This window comes from Elaeis guineensis, chromosome 6 (genome assembly GCF_000442705.2).
Source record: "Elaeis guineensis isolate ETL-2024a chromosome 6, EG11, whole genome shotgun sequence".
Classification (NCBI taxonomy): Eukaryota; Viridiplantae; Streptophyta; class Magnoliopsida; order Arecales; family Arecaceae; genus Elaeis; species Elaeis guineensis.
The window spans coordinates 9,244,936-9,272,867 of NC_025998.2; the positions used below are offsets into that span (position 1 = coordinate 9,244,936).

A 27,932-nucleotide genomic window follows, 5' to 3' on the forward strand; every position below is an offset into this window, starting at 1 on the left:
TCTTCAAATCTTTATTCAAATTCAAATTATTAGAAACAATGATGGCTCTATGTTCCCGATACACCAATCATGCTTATATCAGCCATCTGGGACTAGATTAACAATACCCCATTCATTACTAGTGTGTGACAAGGTCTACTTCTTACCAGCAAAATATTTACAAAAAAAAATCTAGCAACCTCCATGTAAATCACTTTGGGCCACTTTTTACTATCAATTCGATGCAATGCTAGTCTCCTATCCAAGGTTTTATGTCTCGTGGGATGGGGGCCATCCCGGCCATCCCATCTCGTTCCTATGAGAAAACAAAATCAGGACAAGCTCGGGACTCTAAAACCCATCCTTGCAAGGAGAGAAGAAAGAGGAAAGAAGGAAATGAAGAAAAGATGATGAAAAGGGAAAAATGAAAGGAAAGAAGAAGAAAAATGAAAAAAAGAAAGAGAAGAAAAAGAAAAAATAAAGAAAGAAAAGTAGAGAAAAAAAAGAAGAAAAGAAAGAAGAAAAAAAGAAAGAAAAAAAAAGGAAAAAGAAAGGGAGAAAGATTAAGGATATCCACTAGCATGCATGACCGAGACTATCAGGACGGAATGGGACAACTGGGCGTCCCATTCTATGGATAAATAGGGACATCTTTGTCCCATGAGATTTAAACCTTGCTCCTATCCTTATAGAACATCATCTTTTAAAATTCTCATAACTTACCATATTATTCATCCTCCATCAATAAAAATAAATATTTTACCGCAAGGATAGAATAAGTCTAGAGATGCCAAAGAAGATTTTGGTAATGACTACTTTGACAAACACAATGACTTTCTTATTCAACACATGATAGCATAAGTTCCTACTTTGTCTAGCCGAATAAGAGATATTGTAAAGAATATCTTTATACTAAATCTGGCATTTCTCTTTCCCTCACGTCCTAGATCCAGAACACATTCTCACCATCACCACTACATGTAGCATTGACATTATTAATGAACAACCTTATGTTGACATATGCCAGCCAAGTTTTCTTAAAACACATGTGCTTGCCACACCATCCACCCATTACTAAAGTCCTAGATTATTTGTTGGAGTTCCATGAGCTTTCATAAATAGACCTATCAGCCAAGTGAAAGATGACAAACAGCTATGCAAGACAAAATTTTGAATATCATAGGATGGGGCCGTTTTGATTTTTTTCATAGAACAGGGCACATTGCCATCCTACCCCATCCCAACACTTAATGCAAGGGATGTCACAGCTCACAGGATACACTGATCAAGATGCTGGGATAATAGTGGGATGGTCTCGTCTTAACAATTGGGATGCCATTCCATGTTGGCATCCCATGGGCCCTTCCGGGATTTGAAGCCATGACACAAGGCACATATTCACACAAACTGCCTCAACATCAGCTTCGAGCACATACATAACAAAAAATGGGAGCAATGGTAAAGGGGAAAAGTTGGAAAAGCTAGCACCAATTTGTACCATTCTCTTTCCATATTCACATGATTGAACATACCAAACAGCATATTATGCCACTACTTTGTCATCACCGCCATGTCAAGCAATCTAGCTGCAACCTAGCCCGAATGCATCTAGCTTGCCACCAGATCATCAAAGTAATGCCTACAAAATCAAAACTTACATAAAAGAGCATTTGTGAACCTCTTCTGCTCCATATGTAACAATTTAAAAGCTAAGCTAACCAAAGTGCCACTTTCAAATTCTACAATCAAATTTAGCACTTTTGAGAGGAATATATAACTTTCCGTCGTTGGCATACATCTTGAAATGTCTTCAAAGCCCTCGCCCATTTAACTAAAAGGCATACATTTTTCATCCAATGTCAACACTATATACTTTTTGGAGGATAAATGGTTAAGGCAACATAATTGCCCAAAGTCGCCTTACAGCTATTTGGCACTGGTTGAGCAAAAGATGCAAGTTGAGAACCACTAATAAGAGTTCCCCCATGTTAATGGTTTATACATGGATCCATTCTGCAAATATACATTGATCAGTTCTGCAAACCCCATATAAATGAAACAAGGTTCGTAGATCAAGCTTTGGGTTTCTGAGTTTTGTATGGGCAGTTCCATAGATCAGCTTAATGCCGACACCTAATATCTCCAAAGAGATGACAAAACTTCAAATCAAAAATTATATAGAAGAGGTCTCAATTCATTTATATACAATCATGTATATGTATATGTCTGTATATGAAACAGCGGTTCTGTTCCTTTGCATGATTTTTAGTGTACTAATCTGAAAAAAAAGGAATGTATCTAAGTGAACTGCCTCAATGCCTCACCATTAGGAGAGTATATACTCAAATGAATTGGAACTGGAGAAATTTCCTTGCTGCGACCAGTCTCTCTATCAGTTTCATCTTGGATCTCCTTCCTCACAGCGGCTGCAAGAACATGACCAAGATTTGCAAGAAAGAAAGCATAAGGATATCATAATTCTGTTAAACAAATAACAGAAAATAAAAGAAATCCACCAAAAATTTATTTGAAAGACATTGAACATGAAAAATAATCCACTGGAACAACATATGAAGAAAATGACGGAAGGACATGGTGTCACCTAGCTGAGTTTCCACCTATCTCTATCAGTGCAACAGCCTTTCAAAAGCAATAATATTTTCCATTAATGATAAATAAACTCTAACATATACTCAAGATATTAAATCTACATGCACTAAAAGTGCACAATCGGTCGCCACTTCAACAAAGTCACCGTTTTTAAGCTAAAAATAGTGTTATGAAAGGTTAGATGCTCTTGTATGCTTCTATTAAAAAGATTCATACACTTAGGTCCATGTGTTTTCTTCTTAAATGGAACTAAATAGAGACATAATCTTCATCTGTTGGCAAGATAAAATTACCGAAATCTGTGAACCTCTTTCTTGGAAGGTGCATAAACTCTGCATACTCTCTCCCTTCATCGATCCTATGAAGCTGCAGCACAAGTGGACGCCGTGTAACAATCCCTGTGAAATTTCATTGACAAGGTTTGTTCAATACTTTAAAGAATGTCTAGACAGAGAGGTCTTGAACACACAGTTCATGGAATTAAAGCAAGGGATCAATATTTTACCTGAACCTCTAGGCAGGAAGTCCTTCCCAACTACGCTTTCCAAAACTGATGATTTACCTGAGCTCTGCAAGCATGGCAAAGTGACATCACGAGACCGGATATACCATATACCATCAAACAATGTTTAAGAATAGTTAAATGTGTTTAAAGTACCCATAAAGCACTATATGAGATCATGTGAGAGTAAAATTATGAATTTAATATATAATATCTCCAAATCTTGGAATGTTACATTCTCTAAAATTAAACAGTTGGGACTCGTGGTTTTGCTGAAGTAGATAGCAAGCACTGGATGATTAGATAGATAGAGAGCTCCAAATGTTTTGCAACTTCCAAGGCAACTCTTGGATCATGAGTGTCTTTAATGCAAATGGATTAAAAAATAATGTTGATGTATAAGTACAAATCACTTGGAATGCTGCTTTGTCGTATGTAAGGAATCAAGTCTGTTTGCACATTTAAGTGAAGTTGTGGAAAGAGGGAACAGAGTGCTACATATTTTGCATTTCAACTTCATAAAAATTATTTAACTCGGTCTTATAGAGATACTGATGATTGTGCATGTCTTGGTCAAAAATTTGACGGCTATTTGGTATATCCTCTAAAATGATGTGTATGAACCAGGCACGAACATATCAAGTAATAATAAAACCAAGATGAAGGAAAGAATTGTAAAGGATAGAAAAAAAAAATACTATTTGAACTCGATATCATTAGCTCTCCTTTTTTTTTTTTCTCTTGTTTTACACTAATATTTTGTTTAAAACGAGAGACGCTGGGTCCGGAGTTGTAGACATCACTTTGGATGGTATTAAGAATGACAATGGCAGTTCCAAGAAGTCATTCAAAGCTAAAGAACCTCATGTGTTACGGGCATTTTAAATGAAATGAGATGAACAGGTCAAAAAGATATCCTCGATGTTAAGGAGACAACTCTAGCATTATCAAACGAAACAATAAAGTACGGCAAACAGTGGAAATTTTCAAAATAACTGTGGAATGAGTACGACTTGACCGAGGAAATAGCTAGAGTCTTTAGCTCCCAAAGAAGTACCAATTTTTCCAGAAAACATTATGCAGAAGCATCTCAAATTACTTGTCGTAGGGGTATAAACTTTAATAGTACAGGATGGGAAAAAGCAACGGAAAACCGTGTCAAATAATAAAGCAAAGAAATGTGCAAAAAAAAGAAAACCAAGAAATGCTTTAGATATAAAAGAAGTATAGACAGTATATCATATATGGACCCAAAGTAGATCATTGAAACTAGATGACAAAAGCAGGAGAGGGCCCGCGAAGAAACTTTTCATCATATTGGCAATTATTTCAAGAGATTTCAATCAGCAGGCACAAACAGGACCCAGAAGCGGTCCTGCAGTACGAAATCAAACATCAGCAACGCAAACAAGCATAAACAAACCATCTTGACATTCAAATCTGAAAAAATAACGTCGAAACAGAGAAGATCTCCCACCTAGAACCCAAAAACCAAAGATCCAACCAATAAAACCCCAAAATCTGCAGCAATGCGAAAGAAATCACCCAGATCTCACCGAAACAAGCAGAGACACGACTCTGATGAATCAAGATCTAGAAACCCATACCTGCCCTCCGACAACGGCAATCGCCGGCAGCGAATCCCAGAGCGTCGGCAGCGTGCTCTCCTCCCCGTGGTCTCCGAGGGCAGTGCAAGCCCTCTGTAGCTTATTCACCAAAGAAATCAAATTCTCCATCCCCTCTCTCGCCCAAAACGCTATGAAAGGAGATCAAAAGACACCTTTAACGTGAAGAATGCTCAGATCCCGCGAAAAAAACGGATCGGAAAACTTGCTCGAACGCGCAGATGCCGGCCTTCCAAAGAAGAGGTGGGGGGAGAGAGAGAGAGAGAGAGGGAGGGAGGGAGGGAGGGAGTGGGCGATTGGCGAGCGAATCGCGGGCTGGCTATGTGGGGTTTCAAATTTTTCTTATGTTTTGCCTTTAAAGGCTCGAGGAGACGTGCGCACTATGTACCGCGGTACTTAGATGGTGGGGATGGGACGATGGGGACCGTCCGATAAAGTGGCACTTGGTTTCTTTCCTCCTCTGGGGGCGGGTGTCGTTTCGCCATCGCGCCGCTAACTTTAATCATGGGCTCGGTCCCGTCTCGCGCGTTAAGTGGCTTTATCTTTCCGCACCGTGACCTGTCTCCTTACCCCGCTACTCGTAAGCTTTTATTAGCCGTTGATTAGCATCAATTTTTTTTGTGGGGGTTTATTGTCATGGCCGTAGATGTCACGCTAGCTTGAAAAAAAAAAAAAAAATTTCCCGCTTTCTTTCAGGAATCTACGTGGCGGAACATGTGTGGCAGGATATTTAGATACCACGAAGTTTAAAGGCAATGATAACTTGTCTGTTTAAGAAATGAAAAGAAATTTAATCCATGAGTTATTAACTATTTGATCCAGTAATTATGCAGGCAAGACCAAGTTTAATGCTGAAAACCACTCTTTTCCTGAGGTCCTGTTTCCTTGATGAGCAGTTGTTAACACTTTAAGATTGAAAGCAAGATGAAGTTTATTTGTGGACAATCGGGTTCTTAAGTTAATAGGATTGTTGCGATCGATGCTTTTGGTAAACTTTGACCTCTGTAATTTACTTGATTAGCATGTCATCAGGAGGGAAGATCTCAGTTTACTTTAATCATCACAGTCCAAGTCCAAAATATTTATGGTAAATGTGAGTTTCGTAGTCATCATAGTTATTGTTTTTAAATTCTTCTGAAGATTCGTAAAATTTGGACCTTGGCTTGTACTGCGGACAAGATTAGCTGGAGACTGGATTTTATACTCTACAATCTCATCAAAAAAAAAAACCTCATCTTGTGCCCAATTTTGCTCGTTTGGAAATGCTAAACATATTGACACAATGGAATCCATGGGTAATTCAAAGTATAAGCCGACAAACCTTCCTGAGAACTATAGAATTCTTAGAACATGTGGAGCTTCATTTTTCAATGGATAAACTGGAACGCTTTGACTGTGACTGGTCTCAATCTGGGGATGGGGAATGGACATTTCGTCCATCTGAAATGGGCTTTCAGATCACGGATGGAGAGGCACCTTTTTTGCAACTATTTATTGGTTTATGTGGAAGTGAAATTTTTTGTGCACCATGGTTGGTGTAAAAAATCTGATGTGAAATACACTGTCTCATTCGATTAATCCACTTAGTCATTATTTTTCAACACGCATTTAATACCTATAAATTAATTTTTTATTTAAAAATTTATATGACAAAAACATCTATTCTTTAAAAAAATTATGACATTCTATATCCATATTACGACATCCCGTGCCCATAATATGCACAGGATGTCATAATTTTTTTTAAAGAACATAAGCATTTTTGTCATTCAAAATTTTCAAACAAAAAAAATCTGAAAAGTGGTTGGACAAAAATAACTCTTTCATATTATGATATCTTAAATCATATTATAATATTCTGGGCTATATTACGTCACAGAATGCCATAATTTTTTTTCAAAAGATGTAGAAATTTTCATTATACAAAATTTTTAAATGAAAAAACTGATCTACAAGAATTAAATGCATATTAAAAAATGATGACTACGTGGATCAATCAGATAAAGCGATATACTTCACATTGAATTTTCTATGCCACCCACGGTGCACAAAGAATTTCTCTTATATAGAAATTTAGGAATGGATGTTGTTACGATCATACAAAGGGCATTTTTCTAATAGGACGTTAAGCCCCGTGTATCTTACACATCTGGTCACAGATTTCAAAATTTGTTAGGTCAAAGAGTTGAAACCAACCATAATCTACTTAAAATCTGCAACCTTTCAAAAGATATATTTTTTCAATTATTAAATTTTGATGATCTGGGACTCATTGAAAACATCTCACAAAATTTATAATTAATTAAAATATTTCTCTTACGTTTCTCAGAATTTTCATCCTTTTAAGAACTCTTCAAAAGGTAGTTCACCACCGAGGATTTCTTCAATTAAATTCAAAAGCTATACTTGCTTTGGAAATATTCACTCTTGACTTTTATATCTAGCATAGATGATCACTGCAGGAGTAATTTGTCACCCTTGGATAAGTTGAATCACCATATCCTATCAAATTCAAATTATATGCATACACAAAGATTTCATCATCTGCCGTTTCAACTCAAACAAGGTTTGCAGAAACTTCTGCTATATTTCACTAACTTCATCTCAAATAGCTCCAGATCGCTTCACCATTTAAAACCCAGGAAAAGAAAAAGAGACATTTCTGCCAGACAAATTGACATTGCAAAGAAAAGAATGAGTCGGATGAATGTGATCCCCCTCGATGAGGTTTAATTTCACTTGAAACGCTTCCTTGGAAGATTATATACACAACCTTTCCTAAAAACCACATTAGTGAGATTTTTACCAAGTACAGCACCAAGTGCCCACCGGTGGTCAGTAAAATTACAAGAAAAGGTCATATAACAATCCAGCGCCATAGCAATCCTAGGATGGAAACATGGCCTTTCAGAAAGAAACAGCAAGAAACATCTAAAGGTCATGCCTCTTTCATGAACTAAGCATATTCATTTGTAACGAAGATTATTACATCGAAAAGGACATTAGCAAGACCTATACTCCATTTACATAAAAGTCCAGAAATGCATAAAGACAACTAAAAGTCATGCCTCTTTCATGAAATAAGCATATTTACCTGTAACAAAGATTATTACATCGAAAAGGACATTAGCTAGACCTATACCCCATTTACATGAAGTCCATAAATTAGCATTTCTTCTTTATGAATTGAAAAGCTGATGTTATTGTAAAGAATTGTTCCTTTAGTTAGATGAGTCAGGTGATCCATATCCCCAGGGGTTCTTGCTAGCCCAGTTCCACTGATCTCGACACATCTCATCGATGCCATACTTTGCCCTATAACAGGAAAAAATGGGTTACTTCAGTTAGCAAGAGTGTACATATGACTTCTGTACCTTGCCCTACAATAAAGACAATTCCCATTTTCAGTCAAACAACTATCAGGCTTGCAATAAATTAAATGACTACCCAAACCGAACAAATGAAAGACGGCAGGAATGAAAAAAATGAATGTGAACAAATATATTTCCCACAAATTCATGAACGCATGTCAGTGACAATGTACTGATGCTATGATTGTGCACATACTTCCAATTCAGCTCCTTCTCTGCTTTGGCAGTTGATGCATAAACAATTTCAGCATCACCAGGCCGCCTTCCAGCCATGACCAGAGGGATTTTCTGAAAGAATTTCCAGGATCAGTAACTACAAATCCTCAATGCATGGAAAAAAAAAAAACAAGATAATTCATCCAGTTTCAAGTATTTCAATCCTCAATCCATTAAGCATCATTTTTCTTTTTGGGGTGCCCCAAATGGGGGTTCCAAACAGAAATTTGAGTGGCCCTTAGAAATTTAACTACCCAATGAAATCATCATGAACAGTAAGCAGTGGTACCTTTGCAGAGGCCTTCTCAAATGCTGTCACCATTTCCAGAACAGATGTTCCTTTCCCAGTCCCTAGATTATACACTTCGCAGCCTGTCACTCACAAGCAACTTAATCAGAGCAAAGACAGCAAGATATTAGCTATTTAATATAAAGTTTGTTTAATACCTAACTATGAATAACTGTGCAGAACCATTCAAAGAGAACATTGATGATGACAACTGCATTGAATTATATAAGTTATGCACATATGTGGATGGCTAGTCTATTCAGGAAAGACAGCGTTCCTAAAAGAAATTAATGATTTAGGGAAGACAGTGTTCCTAAAAGATATATCTTAAACTGAAAAGACTGGTAAATCCTCTAGCAAGCTTTTCACATGCTCATCATGACATCCAGATTTCCTTGTTTCTCTCACCTGTGGACTCATCGGAAACAAATTCAAGCATCTTCCTGTCTTTTTTTGGGTTTTTTTTTTTTTTTTTGGGCGGGTTTGGGGATGGGGAGGAGGGGGGATGTCAATCGTCTATGTAGAGGAAATTTAAGAGTTTATCTATGCTGGATGGAGAAAGAGGGAGGAGAGATAGAAAGAAACTAGCAAAGTAAGTTGCGCACCCATTTTAGAGCCATCAAAAAGCTTCCTAAGGGCTGCAATATGCCCATCAGCCAGATCAACCACATGAATATAATCCCGTACCTGCCATGATGGCATAATGTCCGTAAATAACAGCAATGCAAAAACAAATATTTTAACAGCAGACAGTTCCAAGTTCTAACCACCGATACATCATGGCAACCTTCAAGGTTAAGGTAAAAGAGAAAAATATACATAGCAAAATCAAAGGTACTCTACATAAAGAACAGGTCTTTCAATTGTAAAAAAACTGATACAATAATTAAGTTTCTCATTAGTTCTAAGGCATGATCTGCACTCGAAGTACTGACAGGAAAGAGAACTCGTATAGCTGGTAAACAATGTCCGAGAGATGTGCATGATATGACTTGAATAATTTTATGACATGCTAGATATGGCTCCTTTTGGATCATTACAAATAATACATAAGTGGAAGGTAAAAATCAAGAATATATCATCCATGGATGTAGGTGATTAAGCTTTGAAGCACAACAAGATGATAACATAGCACTGTTAAGAGATGGGAAAGTCACAATTAAGAAGTACTTGATATTTAACTCAGCCTAATACCTTCCATTTTATACAATTTCAACTACATAAAGAAACCACACTATCTCTTTGTATTTGCAACATGGCATGACCGCTCCCTCAATTTGTAGCAAGTTAAACCACATTTGGCGTAGGTTCATAGATTGATAAGAGACTTTTACATTTTAGAGTATGAAATACTTTTCATGATATATGGCATAAATAACGAACATAAAACCAACAAAATTACCATTCCCAATGTTACATCTGATGGTTTCAAAGGTACGTCTCACACAATATACTCAAACCAAAAAAGAAAGAAAGAAAGAAAGAAAGAAAGAAGAAAAGAAAAGAAAAGACAGAAAAAAGGGAAGGGAAAAATAAGATCTACTCTGTAAACAATGAATTTCTAGTTCTGAAACTCAAACTATGCTGGTCCCATTACGACTGCACATCTGGTAAAATCATTTCCCAATAATTCAAAGGTATCACAAGTTCACAACATAAGCTAAACAAGTACATAGGTCAAATAACAATACCCCAGTGCCATCCTCGGTTGAATAATCATTTCCAAAAACTGTAAGGGCAGGCCTCCTCCCAACTGCAACTTGTTGTACAAAGGGCATGAGGTTGTTTGGAATTCCCCGAGGATCTTCACCAATGTATCCACTGGGATGAGCACCAACAGGATTAAAATACCTAAGCAATATTATCTGCCAATCAGAGTCTCCACAGTATACATCACGACAAATCTCTTCAATAATAAGCTGCAAGCATCCATATAATGATATTAGTTCAAAGCAGAAAATGCAATGGAAAGATGTAGGAAACAAGAAAAGAGCAAACCTTAGTACGTCCATATGGATTCATTGCAAATAGAGGGAATTCTTCTGTACAGGGGACTTCCTTAGGCCAACCATAGACAGTAGCTGATGACGAGAATACTAGCTGGAAAATGCTAACTCAGATGATGATTAATATTTCATATAAAGTGTCTCTACCAAGACAAATGTGTACAAGAAAATTGAAATATAGTTCAACTGCAAACTCATTGCTTGCTATAACTTAGCAAATCAGGCAAGGGATAAAAAAGAGGAAATGATGGGTTCCCTTATAGCCAATTACTAATATATTTCAGTTACTAAACTTACCCAGAAACTAAAAGGCCGAGATCTCTTTTTTTTTAGGGGGGGAAGACAATGAAAAACAAAATGCAACTTATATTAATCATACATTCTGCATATGCTGTCCACTGAAATATTTTAGGGATGATAAAATGTGCAAACATTTTAGATTGAACATTGAAGATAAGAATTCAGAAGCACTGCACCTTATCTTCCAACAATTAAGCACCAATGGGACAATACCATCAGTCCCTAATTTTTTTACCTGATGAATTACATTCTTGTGGTGCAAACAGAGGATATGTGAATAATTGAGCTAGACATGCAAGACACATATTGCAACATGAAGTCATCCTAGTCACTGTGAACTAAATGTGCCAGATGCATCTCATAGAAGAGAAAACTATGCAATTTACATGAGCTTTGGTAAATGTTTTGCACCTTTCTAATCTGAAAACATCCTAGTGGCCTTCTAAGAACAAATATATTGGTCCAAGATTTAAGTATAAGTTGACGGTACCTTTTTGCATCCATGAGTAGCCATTACTTCCAAAAGAGTTATTGTACCAATAAGATTATTGTTATAATATAGCAACGGCTTCTGTACACTTTCACCAACAGCTTTTAATCCAGCGAAGTGAATGACAGCATCAAACCTGCAGAAAAAGATGACAGTAGAAAAATATAAAAAATTCAAGTGAAAGAGCACAACCACTTGTATAATAGTTCTAAATTATAGAAAAGCAATCAAAAAGAGCTGCCAATATAATGATTATTTGAATTTGCTAAGAATTTGAATTTAATGACCATGACAACACTTTTAACACTGCTTAGAAACTGTCAAAAATCTAGTGAATGGATGTGGACATTCATTATTACAGTTATAAGTCAGCCTTATCGATCTAACAAGGATCTTTACAAATCGTCCATTGATAATACTACCCAAGGTATGAAAAACTGCTATACAAGACCGTACTGATCATGTATTGGTATGGTAGGTACCAGGTACACCCCCATATCTACTCATTGTTTTCTGGTACAGGGCAGTACAGCATGGCATATATTGCAATATATCTCTCCATACAAGGAGTATGAAGTAGCAGATACATGCTAGAAGCAATATGGTTTCTTGGTTGTTACAAGCATCCAAGAAATTGACAATGAAGGTAGCTCCTGTGTATGTCAGACAACTTTAGATGCTTGTGGCCTAGGGTTAATGGCTACAACTATTACAGAGAAGAAAATGTTATGAAACAAATTAAGATGCCAGCAAATGGATAATTATACTTGGAAAATGCCTTACTTTGTTGAAGCAAACACCTTGTCTAGTGCTTCTTTATCTCGAAGGTCAATCTGCAAAAGCATACAGATACATTAGGAATCAAGTCTATGCAATAAATTTTGTAATGTTGCATTAGCTGCGTGAATACCAAGATAACAACAGGATTTGCAACAACAAAAACTCATTCACGCCTACAAAGCATAGAGGGATATTACATAGGTCAATGCCTTCCATGTTCCCATGAAGTGGTATTTTTTTAAAAAAAAGACACAAAAATGTAATAAAAATACAGAGAGAATAGTCACCACCGGTTACGAGAGGAAACATTAGTGACTGCAAAAACAACGGATGAGCACCATGGAGAATGGGAAAAGGATCATCACTTAAACAAGTCCATTTGGTTCCAGTGAGTGCAGATGTCTCAAAATGCAGAAAATCAGAATGGATAAAGTGATCAGTGATGCTCATGCAATAATGTCCGCAGGACATAATTGGTAGTCTTTACCTAAAACGAGTGATGTCAACATGCAAATGATGAAAGTTATTAATGGATTGATAGGGAAAGCTTTTAATGGATAAACAAGAATTTTCAAAACTTTATATTACCTATGTCATAAAATAATTGTCAGCTGACTCATTTTCTGATACAGAAATTAAAGCCAGCTCCATGTAAAAGAATTCATCTTTTGTAGCTCCAGAATTTCTCGTAAAAAAAATCTGTCAAACAAAGTATTTCCTTTTTGCTTCACATTCTGGTTACCAGCACATTTCCCAATCCAGTAAGCGGTAAATGTGGGTTGTGATGTGCACTAGTGTACTGTGCATCAGAGTGCATGCATAAGCGCCTGTTAGCGTGGTGTGATCCAAAATTGAGTATTATATGAAACTGAACACCTAAGCGCTATAAAAGGTTACAAGCCGATCCCCTGATTCAGGTCAGATGGAAAATAACTAAACCCAATAATTTGTCAGGTTTCAAAAATGATGTCCGATAAATATTCATCTACCAGAAACTGTGCCTTAGAATCACAGAAACCCTAGAATTGCAATCAACAAAGGGGGAAAAATAGATTACAAATATACTAAAAACAAGGCAACAAGAATATTTCAATAGAAATCGGCCAAAAAACCAGCAATTTATGAGAAAATCACTCTACAATGCAATCGAAAAAGCCAATCTTTAACCATTAAACTAAAATCCAAAATAAAGCTGCACTTAAACAGGCCATTGCGCTTCACCGGAACCCAAAAATAACGATAATTTATAAACTAACAGCTAAATAAAAATTCTCATCTAACATCAGGCGTGACCTAAAATTACCGAAACCCCAAAATCGCAAACAAAAAAGCAAAAACCTTTGGATCACATATACTCTTAAACAGGGCAATAAAAAGTCCCCAATTGAAAACCAGCCGAAAAATAACATTTTTACAAAGACATCGCCAAAAAAACAAATCTTTAAAGAAAAATGATCATTAAATCATCAAAAAAAGTCCAATCAACCCCCTGCACATGAAACAGGGCAGCAAGAAACTCACAATTCCTCCAATCAAATAACAGACAAACAATCATTTTTTTCTCCAAAGTAAAAAAAAAAAAAAAAAAAACACACACACACACACATATGGATATAACCACCGAATGCCAAAGAACAACTCATGTTCCATCAAAAATGGAAAAAAAAAATCGAGACCCATCTCTTCCCATTTATCCAAAGAACAAGATCGATACCTTATGGAAACTAAGATTCTTGCCGGACTCCCCAGCGAGCTCCGCAACCCTCTTGATGGCAACATCCGAGGAGTTGTCGAGGTTATCCACCACGACGGCATTGAACCCCCCCTGAAGGAGCTGCAGCACCGTGTGGCTCCCGATGTACCCCGCCCCGCCCGTCACCAAAATATTCTGCGCCATTATGAACAATCGACCGAGCCCGAGACCGAGAACGAGAGATCACGACGAGAGAACGAGAGCGAGAGAGAGAAAGAGGAGAAGGAGAACAAAGAGTGGGAATGAACGAATTGGAATTCGGCTGTTCGAATAGAAGCCAAGGCAGGAAGGAGATCCGGCGAAGGATGGTTATTTATACCCGGGGTTTATTCCAAGCCGTCGGGATTATCGAACAACGCGCTATCGAGAATAACTTAGACGCCTCGGGTATTTAACAGGCTAAAAAAATATAAAATAATGCGAATAAATATTCTACACATGGTCGGTTCCAAACGCAACGGTTGCGGATCGGTGGAATACACGTGTCCAGGAGGGGTGGCAGCGTGCCACGTGTTGAGACTGATCCGTTGGAATATGTTTTTATGCCGGAAAAATTTGCGGGTCGTTGGATCGGGGGTGGAAGGGGAATAAAGTTAGCTGTTTTGAGGGGGACTCACTGCTCACGGATTTGGAAAGGGAAGGGAAGGGAAGCCAACCTTTGTAGGCTTTTACAATATAATAAAGGGGGCCCAAGAGGGTGGTCGGTTAGAGGCTTTTGGCACCTACTTTTGGGTCTCCCTTTGAAGGGTAGCCTTCCAATGAATGCGTCTTCTAGCTGAAACAATGCCGACATGTACTTGGACTGTGGACCTGCCACCTTGTCAACAGTCTACGCTATGATAAGTTTTTTTGACTTGTTTAAGGAAGAGGATGGATTCTAAGACGTACATGTTTCTTTGTGGGTTTGTTGCAATGTCATATAACAAATCAGGGAAACGTGATGAAAGAATGTTCCATGGTCAATGATGACGAGATTGCTATGGATTTGTCTACAAATCCAGGCCACCGCATCAGATCTTTATTTTACTAATCAAAAATTGAGATTCATTGCTGGTACGATGATAATATTAAATTTTATTTATATAAATTTTCGTATATTTTCTTCATCTAAATGTCGACATAGCGACGTATCTGTGAATCTAAATTCATATATCTTTTCGTAAATGAGCGGCCTGTAATTAATTCTAATAATTTCATGTGATAATATTCTTTAGTCTAAAAAAATTATGGATTGGATCTATTCTGATATAATTTGTAATCATTTAAATTTTATCCAAAAAATTTAATCAAAAATTATTATTTTAATTTTATAATTTTAAATAAATATTAAATTTTTTTATAATAAATAATTAAAATAGATCTAAATATATTGCTGCACGAGAGTCCTTAGAGTTAGCTTGTCTAACTTTTAAACAATCAATTATTCTTAGCAACAAATAAATGTAACTGTTTAATGGTATCCCTGCCAACATATATGTGCACCCATCCTCCAAAAAGCGATCACTTTCAATTAATGCAGTTTTCTTGTTTTGTTGCTGATAAAGGAAAGTCTAAGATGGATGTGCATAATATTTTGACATGGAGTCCTTGGTACCGCATATATAAGATCACACTACGGCATCTAGAATTAAGAATAATAATACAAAATTTAACAGTTGCATCAGTTTTAATTTCTATTCTGACATTGACAATATCAACAAAAAGGAAAAGAGAAAACTGCAACGAACAATGCATGCATTATTATGGTAGAAAATAATAAATAAAGTTCATACTGATGGGGCTATGGAAGTGTTTGACAAAGTGAACCTGATTTTTTTCTTTCTTTTTTTTTTTTGGCTCAAATCTAAGGTACTTATTGCATTATGAATAATGATTGCCTTCTCATTTTATACTTGCTACACCTTCTGTGATTCACTTTTCTCTTTGCAACCTATTTGGCTTTTTTATCTGTGATGTTCTATGATGAGAATGATTTCAGTTGCTAGAGCTCTCAGACATAAGTCTAGATGTGATGACAGAAAAAGTAAAATATAATAATGAACAACCCACGTAGACATTGCCTCTTCTTGGGTGGCCAGACAAGCTGTCCATTATTCCAGGCGTTGCTCTGATGACATAGTCATAAGAAAATAAGTGATCCTACCTATAAAACAAATTAAGCACCCAAGTAGTCTCAGTTAAGTGGGGCCACTTCTCGAGGACAGAACGTTTAAAGGGTGGATCCAGATTGTCGGGCCGGTACATGTGAGCTTAGTTACGGTGGTCTCGTTGCTGCAAAGTGGATTATGTGATGCGTGGCTTTCAGATAGCCTCAATCCTCGACGGACGAGTACTACTCTTCTCGTAACCTAGTCATATATATATATATATATATATATATATATATATATATATATATATATATATATATATATATATATATGAGTAAATCGATCAATTTTTGATGCACATCAATCGACGTCCGATTCTGACCCACCAAACAAACAGATAATTCTAGAAGCAATTACCGACTATATGTCGGCTGAGCAAGCCGACGCTACTCTCGACCGATCGATCAAACATTTCTCATCGAATCAAGATCGGTAGACGGTCGATGTTCGGACTCTACAGACAATAAACTCTTCGATCGTCGGTATTTCAGAGTTACTAACCGACAACCGACTCTCAATGCACAGTCGGCCGACTCATTCAAATATATCATAACCATCACGGATGGTTACTCCTCTGATATCGCAGCGTAATTCATGGAGATTAATAATCCACTACGAGATTACCGTCCTGTAATTTTATGCCGTTAAATACGGGATCATATCCGACAGTTACGACGATTTACTCTATAAAAAGAGGGTAAGGCAATAAGTTTCGATAAGCTAATTTTGATACGCTGAGCTCTGTCTCCATTCTCATTCTACTGTTGCCCAGTCTCCTTCTCTGACTTGGGAGAGTCCCCACCGGAGACAACTTCGATCAGTACGGACCTCATTTTGTGAGTGCTCGTTCCCGACAAACAGGCGACAAGGGGATTGGCAGCAACAGATTGGCGCGTCAGGTATGGAGAAGACAATGACAAGAAGAAAACTCGCAATGACGAGAACCAGAGCTCAACAATCAACGGCGACCAGCTCGATGAGACACTCTTCTCGTCGAGAAGAGGCCCCTCCCCTGCCTCCGATAGCAGAGCCCAGTTCTCCATACTCCGTGGTTACCACAGACGTCCAGATTGCTGCGATCGTGCAACAAATGAACGTTCTCGTGGAGGCAGTCAAAAGCCTCCAACAACAGCAAATCCAGCCACCACAACCATCGGCGGAGCAACCAGTGGCGCATTCAGTGCCTTCCAAGCATAGCCGCCGTCATCCATGACGATCTCTGTCTCCTCCATCAGAACGGCGATCTCGGCTCTCTCAACAGGATGAGCAGCGGCACTTGCGGCAATCTCGACGCGCCACCCACCATTCACAGTACCCCTCTCCTTTCCAATTAGATCGAGCAAGGGGAAGCGACTGCGAACACCATCTGCCTCTAATTCATCGAGAGGATCAACCCCTGGAGTCTCCCACCACCGACGGCTTGAAGACTATGAACGTAAGTTTGAAGAAATCAACCGCTGACTCATCCAGCTCCAGGTAGATGGTCACAAATCATCAAACGACTTCGATTTTCATACCGCCCAACCTCTCTCCCGACTTATTTTGAACGAACCGATCCCGACTCGATTCAAGATGCCGTATGTGGAGCCCTATGACGGTTCCACCGATCCAATCGATCACTTCGAGAGCTGCTCTCATGACAATCCAGGGAGCAACTGACGTCCTCCTGTGCATCGGCTTTCCGGCTACACTTCGAAAAGCTGCTTGGGCCTGATACTCTGGATTTCGGTCGAAAAATATCCACTCCTTTGAGCAGCTGGAACATTCCTTCGTGGCCCATTTTGGCACCAGTCGAAGGCCGCCACGAACCTCGGATAGTCTCTTTTCGATCAAACAAAGAGAGACCGAAATACTCCGAGATTTCATGGTCCGATTCAATGCAGCCATGCTTGAGGTCAAGAACCTCAACAAAGACATGGCCATATTAGTCATGAAAAGATGTCTGAGGGGATCCCGATTCACGTACTCACTGGATAAAATTTTCCCTCGGACATATGCTGAACTCTTAGAACGTGCGTACAAATACATGCATGCAGACGAAGAAACTTCTGACCGGCGCCAAACAGAAAATAAAGGTCAGAAACAAAATAGAAGAAGAGTGGAGCTCCGGTCGAAACAAGTAGGCCCCCATCCAATAAGCAAGCCTCACCCTGATGACGGAGTTCGAAGCCGACGCATAACAGGTATAATTGCTATACCTCTCTCTCTGCTCCTCGTGCACAGATCCTCATGGAGATCGAAGGGGCGGACTATCTATGACATCCTTCGCCGATGAAAGTGATGAACCGTGATTGAAGGAAGTATTGTCGGTTTCACCGAGACCATAGTCATGACACCGAACAATGTATCCAGCTCAAGGATGAAATAGAAGTCCTGATATGACGTGGCTACCTCGAGAAATATAGGAGGGAGCCGCCGACTCAACCCCCTCTCAATCGACAACCCCAAACGATTGAGGAAGCTGTGAATAACCAACCGACCGCGGGAGTTATCAACATGATCACCAAACGACTAGACCGGGGGGCAACTTCTGACAAAGAGTCGACGAAGCGACCAAGACTCCATGATGTAATAACCTTCTCGGAGGAAGATGCTCAGAGAATTCAAACTCCCCACGATAACACTGTTATTGTTTCAACAACAATAGCGAATTATGATGTAAAAAAAGATATTTATTGATAATGAAAGCTCAACTGACGCTCTGTTTTACTCGACCTTCTTCCGAATGAAATTGTCGATTGACCGACTCAGAAAAATCTCGACACTGTTAATCAGCTTCACTGGAGATGCGGTCACAGTGGATTGAACCACAATAAAGCACCATCTTTATAACCTTTACGATCATTCGAATATCCTCGGCCTACAACACCATACTCGAAAGATCCGGACTAAATGTTCTGAGAGCGATAGTCTCGACATACTACCTGTTGGTCTGATTTTCGACCAAAAATGACGTTGGAGAAATGTGCGGAGATCAACAACTTGCCTGACGCTGTTTCACGATCTCCACCCAGAACGATAAACCTGAGGACTTCCTGTCAGTCGATAAATTAGATCAAAAGGAGAACTAGGAAGGGGTGAGCCAACCGAACAATTGACTTCCATCCCGATAACAGAAAATTCTGAGCAAACGATCCGAATCGGGTCACAATTGTTCGACTCGGAGTGACAACAACTAATCAAATTGCTCAAAGCCAATGCCGACATCTTTGCTTGGTCAGCCATAGACATGCCCGGCATTCCTCCGGAAATAATGACTCATCGACTCAACATCAGTCCAAACGTCAAGCCAGTGAGATAGAAATAACGGTCCTTTATCGTGGAAAGACAGAAAGCCATCAACGAGGAAGTCGATAAACTACTCACAGCGGGCTTCATCAGAGAAGCCACATATCCAGACTAGCTCGCCAATGTAGTCATGGTGAAAAAGGCCAACGAGAAATAGAAGATCTGCATCGACTACACTGATCTGAATCGAGCTTGTCCAAAAGACAGCTTTCCATTGTCAAAGATCGACCAGCTGATAGATGCGACATTGGATCATTGACTACTGAGCTTCATGGATGCCTTTGCTGGATATAATCAAATCCGCATGGCACTAGAGGATGAGGAACACATGGATTTCATGACCGCCAAAGGCTTATCTGCTACAAAGTAATGCATTTCGGTCTGAAAAATGCTGGAGCTACCTATCAATGACTCGTCAACAAAATCTTCAAAGTACAGATCGGACGAAATATAGAAGTGTATGTGGACGACATGCTGGTGAAAAGCACCCAGACTTTGAACCATATTCGAGATTTGGAAGAAGCTTTCAACATGCTCCGACGACACCAAATGAGGTTAAATCTGACCAAATGTGCATTCGAAGTGACCTCGGAGAAATTTTTTGGATTCTTTGTTTCGCAACAAGGGATCGAAGCTAACTCCGAGAAAATAAAAACTATCATCGATATGAAGCATCCAAACATGAAGAAGGAGGTACAACAACTGAATGACAGAATCGCCGCACTCAGTCGATTTATCTCTAGGTTGGCTGAGAGGTGTCTACCATTCTTCAGGACTTTGAGGCAAACAAAGGACTTCTTCTAGTCAGATGAATGCCGACATGCCTTTGAAGATCTGAAGAAGTACCTGGCTTCTCCATCTTTACTCATAAAACCAAAAGTCGGAGAAATAATATATCTCTACTTGGCAACATCGACAGAGGCGGTTAGCTTGGTACTCATTCGGAAAGACGAAAATCAAATTCACCGACCCGTCTACTACACCAGCAAAGTACTCCACAACGTCGAAGTCTGATATTCAAGAGCGAAAAAAATGATCTACGCTCTGATCATATTGACACAAAAGCTTCGCCCTTACTTTCAAGCACACTCTATTGTGGTCCTTACTGATCAACCATTAAAAGCGATCCTGCACTGTCTTGATACATCGGGATGAATGGCGAAGTGGACAGTGAAGTTAGGTGAATTCGACATACAATACCGACCACGGCCATCCATGAAGGCACAAGTTCTAACCGACTTCATCACAGAATGCACAATAGCCGACAATAAGTCGGAAGATGCAACTACGAAGGAGGCTGCAACCCCCGAGCCCGACCTAAGGTCGACCTGGGTGCTGCATATCGATGGGCATCGAATGCTTAAGGCAGTGGAGCTGCCCTTATTCTTACCAACTCAGAAAGGGTAGTCACCGAGTATGCCCTTTGGTTCGACTTCAAAGCTTCAAATAACCAAGCCGAATATGAAGCTCTCTTAGTCGGTTTGAAAATAGCTAAGGAGTTCGAGATTGACAGTCTAAAAGTCTTCATCGACTCTCAATTGATCGTGGGATAAGTCAAAGACAAATTCGAAGCTCGAGACCCGATCATGGCAATATACCTTCAAAAGGTGAAAGATCTCGTGACGAATTTAAGATACTTCGAGATCTTTCACATATCTAGGACCGAGAATGCTCGAGCCGACGCACTTTTCAGATTGACAACGACTGCTTATAGTTCGCTGAGCCGAACATTCATGGAGTGTCTTGAGCAATCGAGCATCGACAAAAATGAAAAAGTATTGCAGCTATCAGTCGAACCTAGTTGGATGGATCCGATCACCCGATATCTGTCCGACTGAGTCCTCCCTGAAGATCCTGCGGAAGCAAAACAAACCCGATGGGCAGCTTCCCAATATGTGATAATGGATGGTCCTCTCTACAAAAAGACATTCTCCCCTCCCTTACTGAAGTGCCTAGGACCGATCGATGCCGACTATGCACTTAGAAAAATACATGAAAGAATTTGTAGAAGCCACTTGGGGGGGAAGTCCCTAGCCTACAAAATTTTATGATAAGATTACTATTGGCCCACTATGAAAAAGGATACTGCTGACTTGGTCTGGAGGTGCAAACCATGCCAGAAGTATGCCAACATATAGCATCAACCTGCCAGTCGGCTAACGTCTATTGTCGCACCCTGGCCTTTCGCTCAGTGAAAAATCGATATACTTGATCCTTTTCCCCCGACGTCTGGTCAAAAAAAATTCATAGTGATCACAATCGACTATTTCACCAAGTGGGTAGAAGCCGAACCCTTGGCCCAAATCACCGAACGTAAAATAAAAAATTTCATCTAGAAATCTATTATCTACAGATTCGGACTGCCGCATACCATCATAACCGACAACGGACGATAATTCGATAATCAGGACTTCAGAGAATTTTGTACGAAGTTCCATGTTATACATAAGCTTACATCAGTCGGACACTCGCAATCAAACGGAGAGGTTGAGGTAACCAACCGAACAATCTTGCATGAGTTAAAGACCTGACTGAATGAGGTAAAGGTCTTTGGATCGAAGAGTTATATCCAGTCTTATGGGCGTATCGGACAACTCTCCGTATACCGACTGAAGAGTCTCCTTTCAACTTAGCCTATGGGATGGAGGCGATGATCCCACTCGAGATCAGGTTGTCATTGACAAGAGTTGAGCAATACAATGAATCGAACAACTTCGAGTGTCAGAGAGCCGACTTAGATCTCCTACCAGAACTTTGACACGAAGCTCAACTTCGCATGGCCACGTACCGACAGAAGATAGCTCGGTACTATAACACCAAAGTCAAGCCAAAAGTTTTCCAACTAGGAGACTTAGTTCTAAGAAAAGCAAAAATTTCAAAACCTCTAGATCAAAAAAAGCTATCTCCGAACTAAAAAGGACCCTACAGGATATCAGAGACAAACAGACCGGGTGCCTATCGACTCGAAACCTTAGAAGGTTCGGCTATTCTCCGAACATGAAATACCGACAATCTAAAGTGGTACTATCAGTAATCCTTGTATGCACTTGGAAATATAGTTCTGTTTCAAAATCGTAAACCAGACTTCTAATTAAATGTCAGTCCTCGTTGTAGAAGTCGGATCATCGATGTCATGGCTTGGGGTCTGACTTTCCAAAGAAGTCAAAAACCTTCAACCTAACCACCGACTGCATCTCGACTCCCCTACAGAACCGACCTATCTACTTCAACGGGAGGCTAGCGCCAGCCACGCAGATTTCCTCCATAAAAGCCATGCCGCCCCCATAGTCAACTTTCCGTTCAAATGGCTAGCTAATTTACCGACTTGGTATCAACTAAGAAAGGCAAAATACCAAAATGACTAAGGTCGGATTGAAATTATACCAATATAGTCACGATCAGTCGAGAGATATTCGGTTTGCCATCGTTTATCAAATAATATGACGTATAAACCCGATCAAGGTCCGAATAATGGATATACGACTTACTATCGTTATCCTAACTAAATATATTGGAAACTACACGACTAGCAGACCTTACAATCTGTAGAATGATCGGATCTATGATCTACATTCAGAGATTATTTCACGGACGGACATCACAGACATTTCAGCAAACAAAAATTCTATCTTAAAAGAAAATATTTTCATTCATTATCAGAAAAGAAAGTACAAAATTAGATCGAAGTCCGATTACATCTTTTTTTACAAAAAAAAATACCGACTAATCTTCATCGCCGCCTTTTGTTTCGCTGAAGAATCGACGAACCTACTTTGAATCGGCTTCTCCAATAAACTTTACCTTCCAGCTCGAAAATGGTACGAATCGGATCAGACTGCAAAGATGGTTGGTCGATCATACTGTCCGACCAACCACGTCAACAGTCTGATCCACTTCTACATGAAAAATACGATCAACGACTGCACCCTCCTTGCTGAAGCCCGACCAGCAACCGGAGCTAGAGGCGAGCTTCAGATTTTCATCTGCCAACGAAAATGACTTTGATCATGCAGCTGAGACGGAGATGCGGAATACACGGTAACGGATCGTCGACCCCACCATCGACACCAGGGGTGAAAAGCTGACGTCGGCTCGAAGCACAATTTCGCTTCCAAAACCAACTTATAATCGGACCACATAACAAAAAAACCTTCAGGTCCAACAGGGAGCCGTCGGTCGGAATCTCCAACCAACCACCCCTTGCAAGAACTTCACCTATCAAAACCATTTGGGAGGCTCTGAAAAATGACAAGGAACAGTTTTTACTCGAGAGCGGCTCTCTGATAAAGCTCTCCCATCAGAAAGGATGAAATGAGGGATGAGTACCTGGCTGACAGCGATTCCTTTATATAGGAATGCCCGACGGCCCAGATGAAAGCGGTCAGATCGAAAACATGCTGGATGACGATATGTGGTAGCATCTGGATCCATCATCGATCGATGGTTCGACGCACCTGCCCCAGATTGAACCATGTCATCCCTATCCGCATGAACGTCTTCGACCCAATGGCATCCCGACACATGGCAAAAATCTACATGCCAGAATTAAATCTCGCGACGTCAGTTCATATTTTCAATACGATGCCTGACATAAGATCCTCCTGTCGATACGATGGCTCGAAAGCGACAAAATGACTGTTCGGCCATATTCCAATGAAAGTGATGTCAGAGCCAAAATTCGACATGACAGACAATAACTCCTTCCGCCCAAGATGATTAACCACTTGACGACACACGTGATGATTCACCATTGGACTCGAGAGTGGGGGGCAACTGTTGAAGTAAACCAACCGACCTCCATAAACTGACCAACCTCCAACACACACCAACTGACGTCCAACTCTGACCCATCAAACGAACAGACAATCCTGAAAGCAATTACCGACTACATGTCAGCTAAGCAGACCGACGCTACTCTCGACCGACCAACCGAACACCCCTCACCGAATCAAGATCGATAGACGGTCGATGTTCAGACTCTACAGACAACAAACTATTTCAACCGTTGGTATTTCAGAGTTACTAACCGACTCCCGACGCATAGTCGGCGACTCATTCAAATATATCATAACCGTCACAGACGGTTACTCCACTGATATCGCGGTGTAATCTATGGAGATTAATAACCCACTACGAGATTACCGTCCTGTGATTCTACACTGCTAAATGTGGGACCATATCCGACAGTTACGATGATCTACTCTATAAAAAGGGGATAAGGCAACAAGTTTCGGTAAGCTAATTTTGATATGCTGAGCTCTGTCTCCGTTCTCATTCTACTATTGCCCAGTCTCCTCTGACTTAAGCATCGGAGGGTCTCCGCTGGAGACAACTCCGATCAGTACGGACTTCATTTTGCAGGTGCTCGTTCCCGACGAACAGACGATGAGGAGATTGACAGCAACAATATATATATATATATATATATGTGTGTGTGTGGACACATATATATACACACACATACATACATACATACATATATACATACATACATATATATATATATATATATATATATATATATATATATATATATATTAAAATAAAGATATTTGCACTAGCAAAACTGCAATCTGCCACATGTCCATGAGAAAACTTTCTTTTTTGTAAATACATTAATACCATATTTATATATGATATATGAACATACTTTCTTTTAGAAATATATATAGTAAATAATCTATTAAATAGTATTTCATTTAGTAAATGATCTATTAAATAATATTGAATTTTATGCATGAATAATAAATTTGATACTATGAAGATAATTATAGCTCTTTATCTCTTTCATAGTTCTACAAATTTCTATTTTTTTTCTCTCTCTCCCCTTCTTTTACTGATCACCCCCAAAATTCTAACATCGAAAAAAAAGGAAAGATTTTTCCTTTCATTCCTAAAATTCAGAACCCTCACAAACCATCAGTTGAAGGTATGCTCACCAATCAATTCTGATCGAAATCCCATAAGGCGACCTCCCATCCTTGTCTCTGTTTGCAAGAAATGAGAATGTGATCGTCGGAGTTATCTTTATAATTAGGTCCTACATATTGCTTTATTCTCGCTTCAACTCGAGCTTGAAAATGCTACTACCATTAGTGACGGTAGTGGCCAATAGGCAATATCATCAGTTTTACCATCGAGAGAGTTAGGGGGTGTAGAAGAAGAGGATTGAAGGAGTAGGAGAGATGACAAAAAAAGATTTTTAAAATTTAGATATCTATTTTTTTAAAAAAATAAAAATTTTAAAGTTTAGATCTCTAAAATTTCAATACTAGAAAAAAAAAAAGATATTTTCTCGATTCCTAAAGTTCAGATTTCTTGCAAGCCATCAATTGAAAGTACACTCACTAACTGATTCTTGATCGAGATCTCACAAGACTGCTGCTTATCGTTGCTTCCTCTCATAAGAAATGGAAATATGGTCGTTAGAGGTACTTTTGTGATCAAGTTACATATATTAATATATATTTGCTCTACCCTGAGCTCAAAGATGCTACTGCCATTAACAACGGTGGTAGCTGACGGACAATATTGTTAGCTCTATCGTTGGGAGAGTTGGAGGTGTAGAAAGAGACGATCGAAAGAAAAGAAGAAGGAGAGATGGAATGGTTTAAAAATGATTAAAGATAAAAATAATAAGAAATGATGAATTTGGGAAGGGATTTTATGGAATTAGGATTGTCGGATTTTTACAAAATTTGTCCAATATCTTTAGGGCCGAAACTGGATCGGATACGAATTAGATACAAGTATATCCATATCTATATTTATTTTGTTTGATGAATATAAATACGGATACGGATATTATTCGGATGTAAAAATTTATATCTATACTTGTTTTAAATGGATACGGAAACAATTCGCATATTGAAAATATAGATATGATTACGGATATAATTTAGATAATTAAATTTAATGGCTAAAGAATCAAAGATATTACTAAATAGATGATAAATTAAGTCAATAATATATTTATATGGTTATATTTTTTATAAAATTAATAAATATTATATAAAATTATATAAGATTATACGTAGATTTGGATATTCAAATATAGATCAAATAATTGTCTTTCGATATCCATATCCATTTTTCTTTGATAGATATGGATACGGATATTAGTCAGATCTGCAAATTTTTATTCATATCCAAATTGATTCGAATACGAAAATAGATGCGGACGGATAATAACGATGCCAATTTCATCTTTAGATATCTTATAATCCACATTATGCACAAAACGTAGATTTTTTTATTATTTTAAATATTTTTTTAAATATATATAAAATATATATAATAAAATAGATAAATAAAAAAATATTTAAAAAAAAATTGTATCCAGTACATCATATGCGATTATAAGCCAGTTATTTTATAATGATTCAGTACCTTTGTGTCTTGATCGCTGGACATAGCAAAATATAGTGTTTATATATTCCTTTTGCATGCAATTGTTCAAACCATTCTGATCGGTCCGAAGCTTTAATAGAAAAATAGACCGTGCATGACAAATTGTAAAAAATATATTAATAACTTATATACAATGGATCCAAATTGGATGGGTTAGAGGACTAGGATCCACAAAACCAAGGCGAAATAGCTGGGACAGTGTTATACGAGAGCGTCTTAAGTTTCAAAAGATTGAAACTAGAGGATTTTTTTTTAAAAAAAAGGAATCCATTTTTTGGATAATAATTGATCACATCTTTCCTTATTTTGAAATTACAAGACCATCACGTCCCCACGCTTGAACGGACGCACCCATTTAGTACATACTACAATAGTTTAAACATGGATATTGGTAAGCCAAGGTGATACAGGTCAATGCGCAAATAAAAATATTTGTATACTAATCACAAGAGCCTGGGGCAAAATTATTCAATAAAGTTCCAAATAAGCCGTTTATGTTGAACGAAATGACCTGTTTATGTGAATATGAAAACAATGTGGGTTTCTCATGCTAAATTACCAGAAAAGTAAAGAAAAAGAGGGGAGACTCAAAGACAAAAGCAAACAGCAATTGCTCATACAGACTTCTAATACGCCTCTTTATTTAAATTCTTATAATCATATAATGATATTATGTATACTGAGTTTATTGATATATTATTTTCATGTATACTTGAATCCCGATGCAGTTATCTTCCCTTTTACAGTTTTCTTTACAGAAATGAACGACATCTTTTGGCATATATTCATACACATGAAAATGCTGGCTGCCAACCTCCATGTAACCAAACTTGCCGGGTCCTTTATCGTTTTAATTTTTTTTTTAAAAAAAAATTATTCATTTAATATAAATTTAATATAAAAATTAAAAAATACTATTTGAAATGATATTTTTCTGAGAAAATACTGTTCCAAATGACGTTTCTTTGGACCAATCATCACCCTCTCAGTCTACGTGGAATCCTATCAAAAAAAAAAAAAAATTTAAAAATACCATTTAGAATGACATTTTAGAAAGTACCATTCAAAATGATGCTTTTGAAAGTGCCATTTCAAATGGCACTTTTAAAATAGCATTTTTAAAAATGCCATTCCAAATGACGTTTCTAAGATTTTTTTTTTTT

At 38.4% G+C, this 27,932-nt stretch overlaps 2 protein-coding genes across 2 annotated transcripts; both read right to left on the reverse strand.

Annotated features, from left to right (window-relative positions):
• Positions 1-2,303: 2,303 nt before the first annotated feature.
• Positions 2,304-5,015, reverse strand: LOC140858666 (dynamin-related protein 12A-like; the record flags this gene model as incomplete). The annotated part of the gene is given in 4 exon segments (XM_073259974.1): positions 2,304-2,405; positions 2,883-2,987; positions 3,095-3,158; positions 4,699-5,015. Coding segments are annotated over 4 exon segments (400 nt in total), but the record flags the coding sequence as incomplete, so codon positions are not given.
• A 2,627-nt stretch (positions 5,016-7,642) lies between these two features.
• LOC105047327 (UDP-glucose 4-epimerase GEPI48) lies at positions 7,643-14,300 on the reverse strand. Its single transcript, XM_073259070.1, has 9 exons — positions 13,883-14,300; positions 12,172-12,221; positions 11,389-11,524; positions 10,591-10,692; positions 10,284-10,511; positions 9,198-9,279; positions 8,593-8,675; positions 8,284-8,375; positions 7,643-8,031 (listed from the first exon to the last, which is right to left on the reverse strand). Exons 1-9 carry the CDS (start codon positions 14,063-14,065, stop codon positions 7,938-7,940), a joined length of 1,050 nt encoding a protein of 349 aa, XP_073115171.1. The 5' UTR covers positions 14,066-14,300; the 3' UTR covers positions 7,643-7,937.
• Positions 14,301-27,932: the final 13,632 nt, after the last annotated feature.

What these genes read in the sequence shown, in the direction of transcription:
- LOC105047327 (XM_073259070.1), bottom strand. Translation starts at nt 14,065, where the DNA reads ATGGCGCAGAATATTTTGGTGACGGGCGGGGCGGGGTACATCGGGAGC. An exon ending in ATCCATATGGACGTACTAAG is followed by an intron (nt 10,512 to 10,590) that starts GTTTGCTCTTTT and finishes GGATGCTTGCAG; the next exon opens with CTTATTATTGAAGAGATTTG. An exon ending in GAGAAGGAGCTGAATTGGAA is followed by an intron (nt 8,032 to 8,283) that starts GTATGTGCACAA and finishes TTCCTGTTATAG; the next exon opens with GGCAAAGTATGGCATCGATG.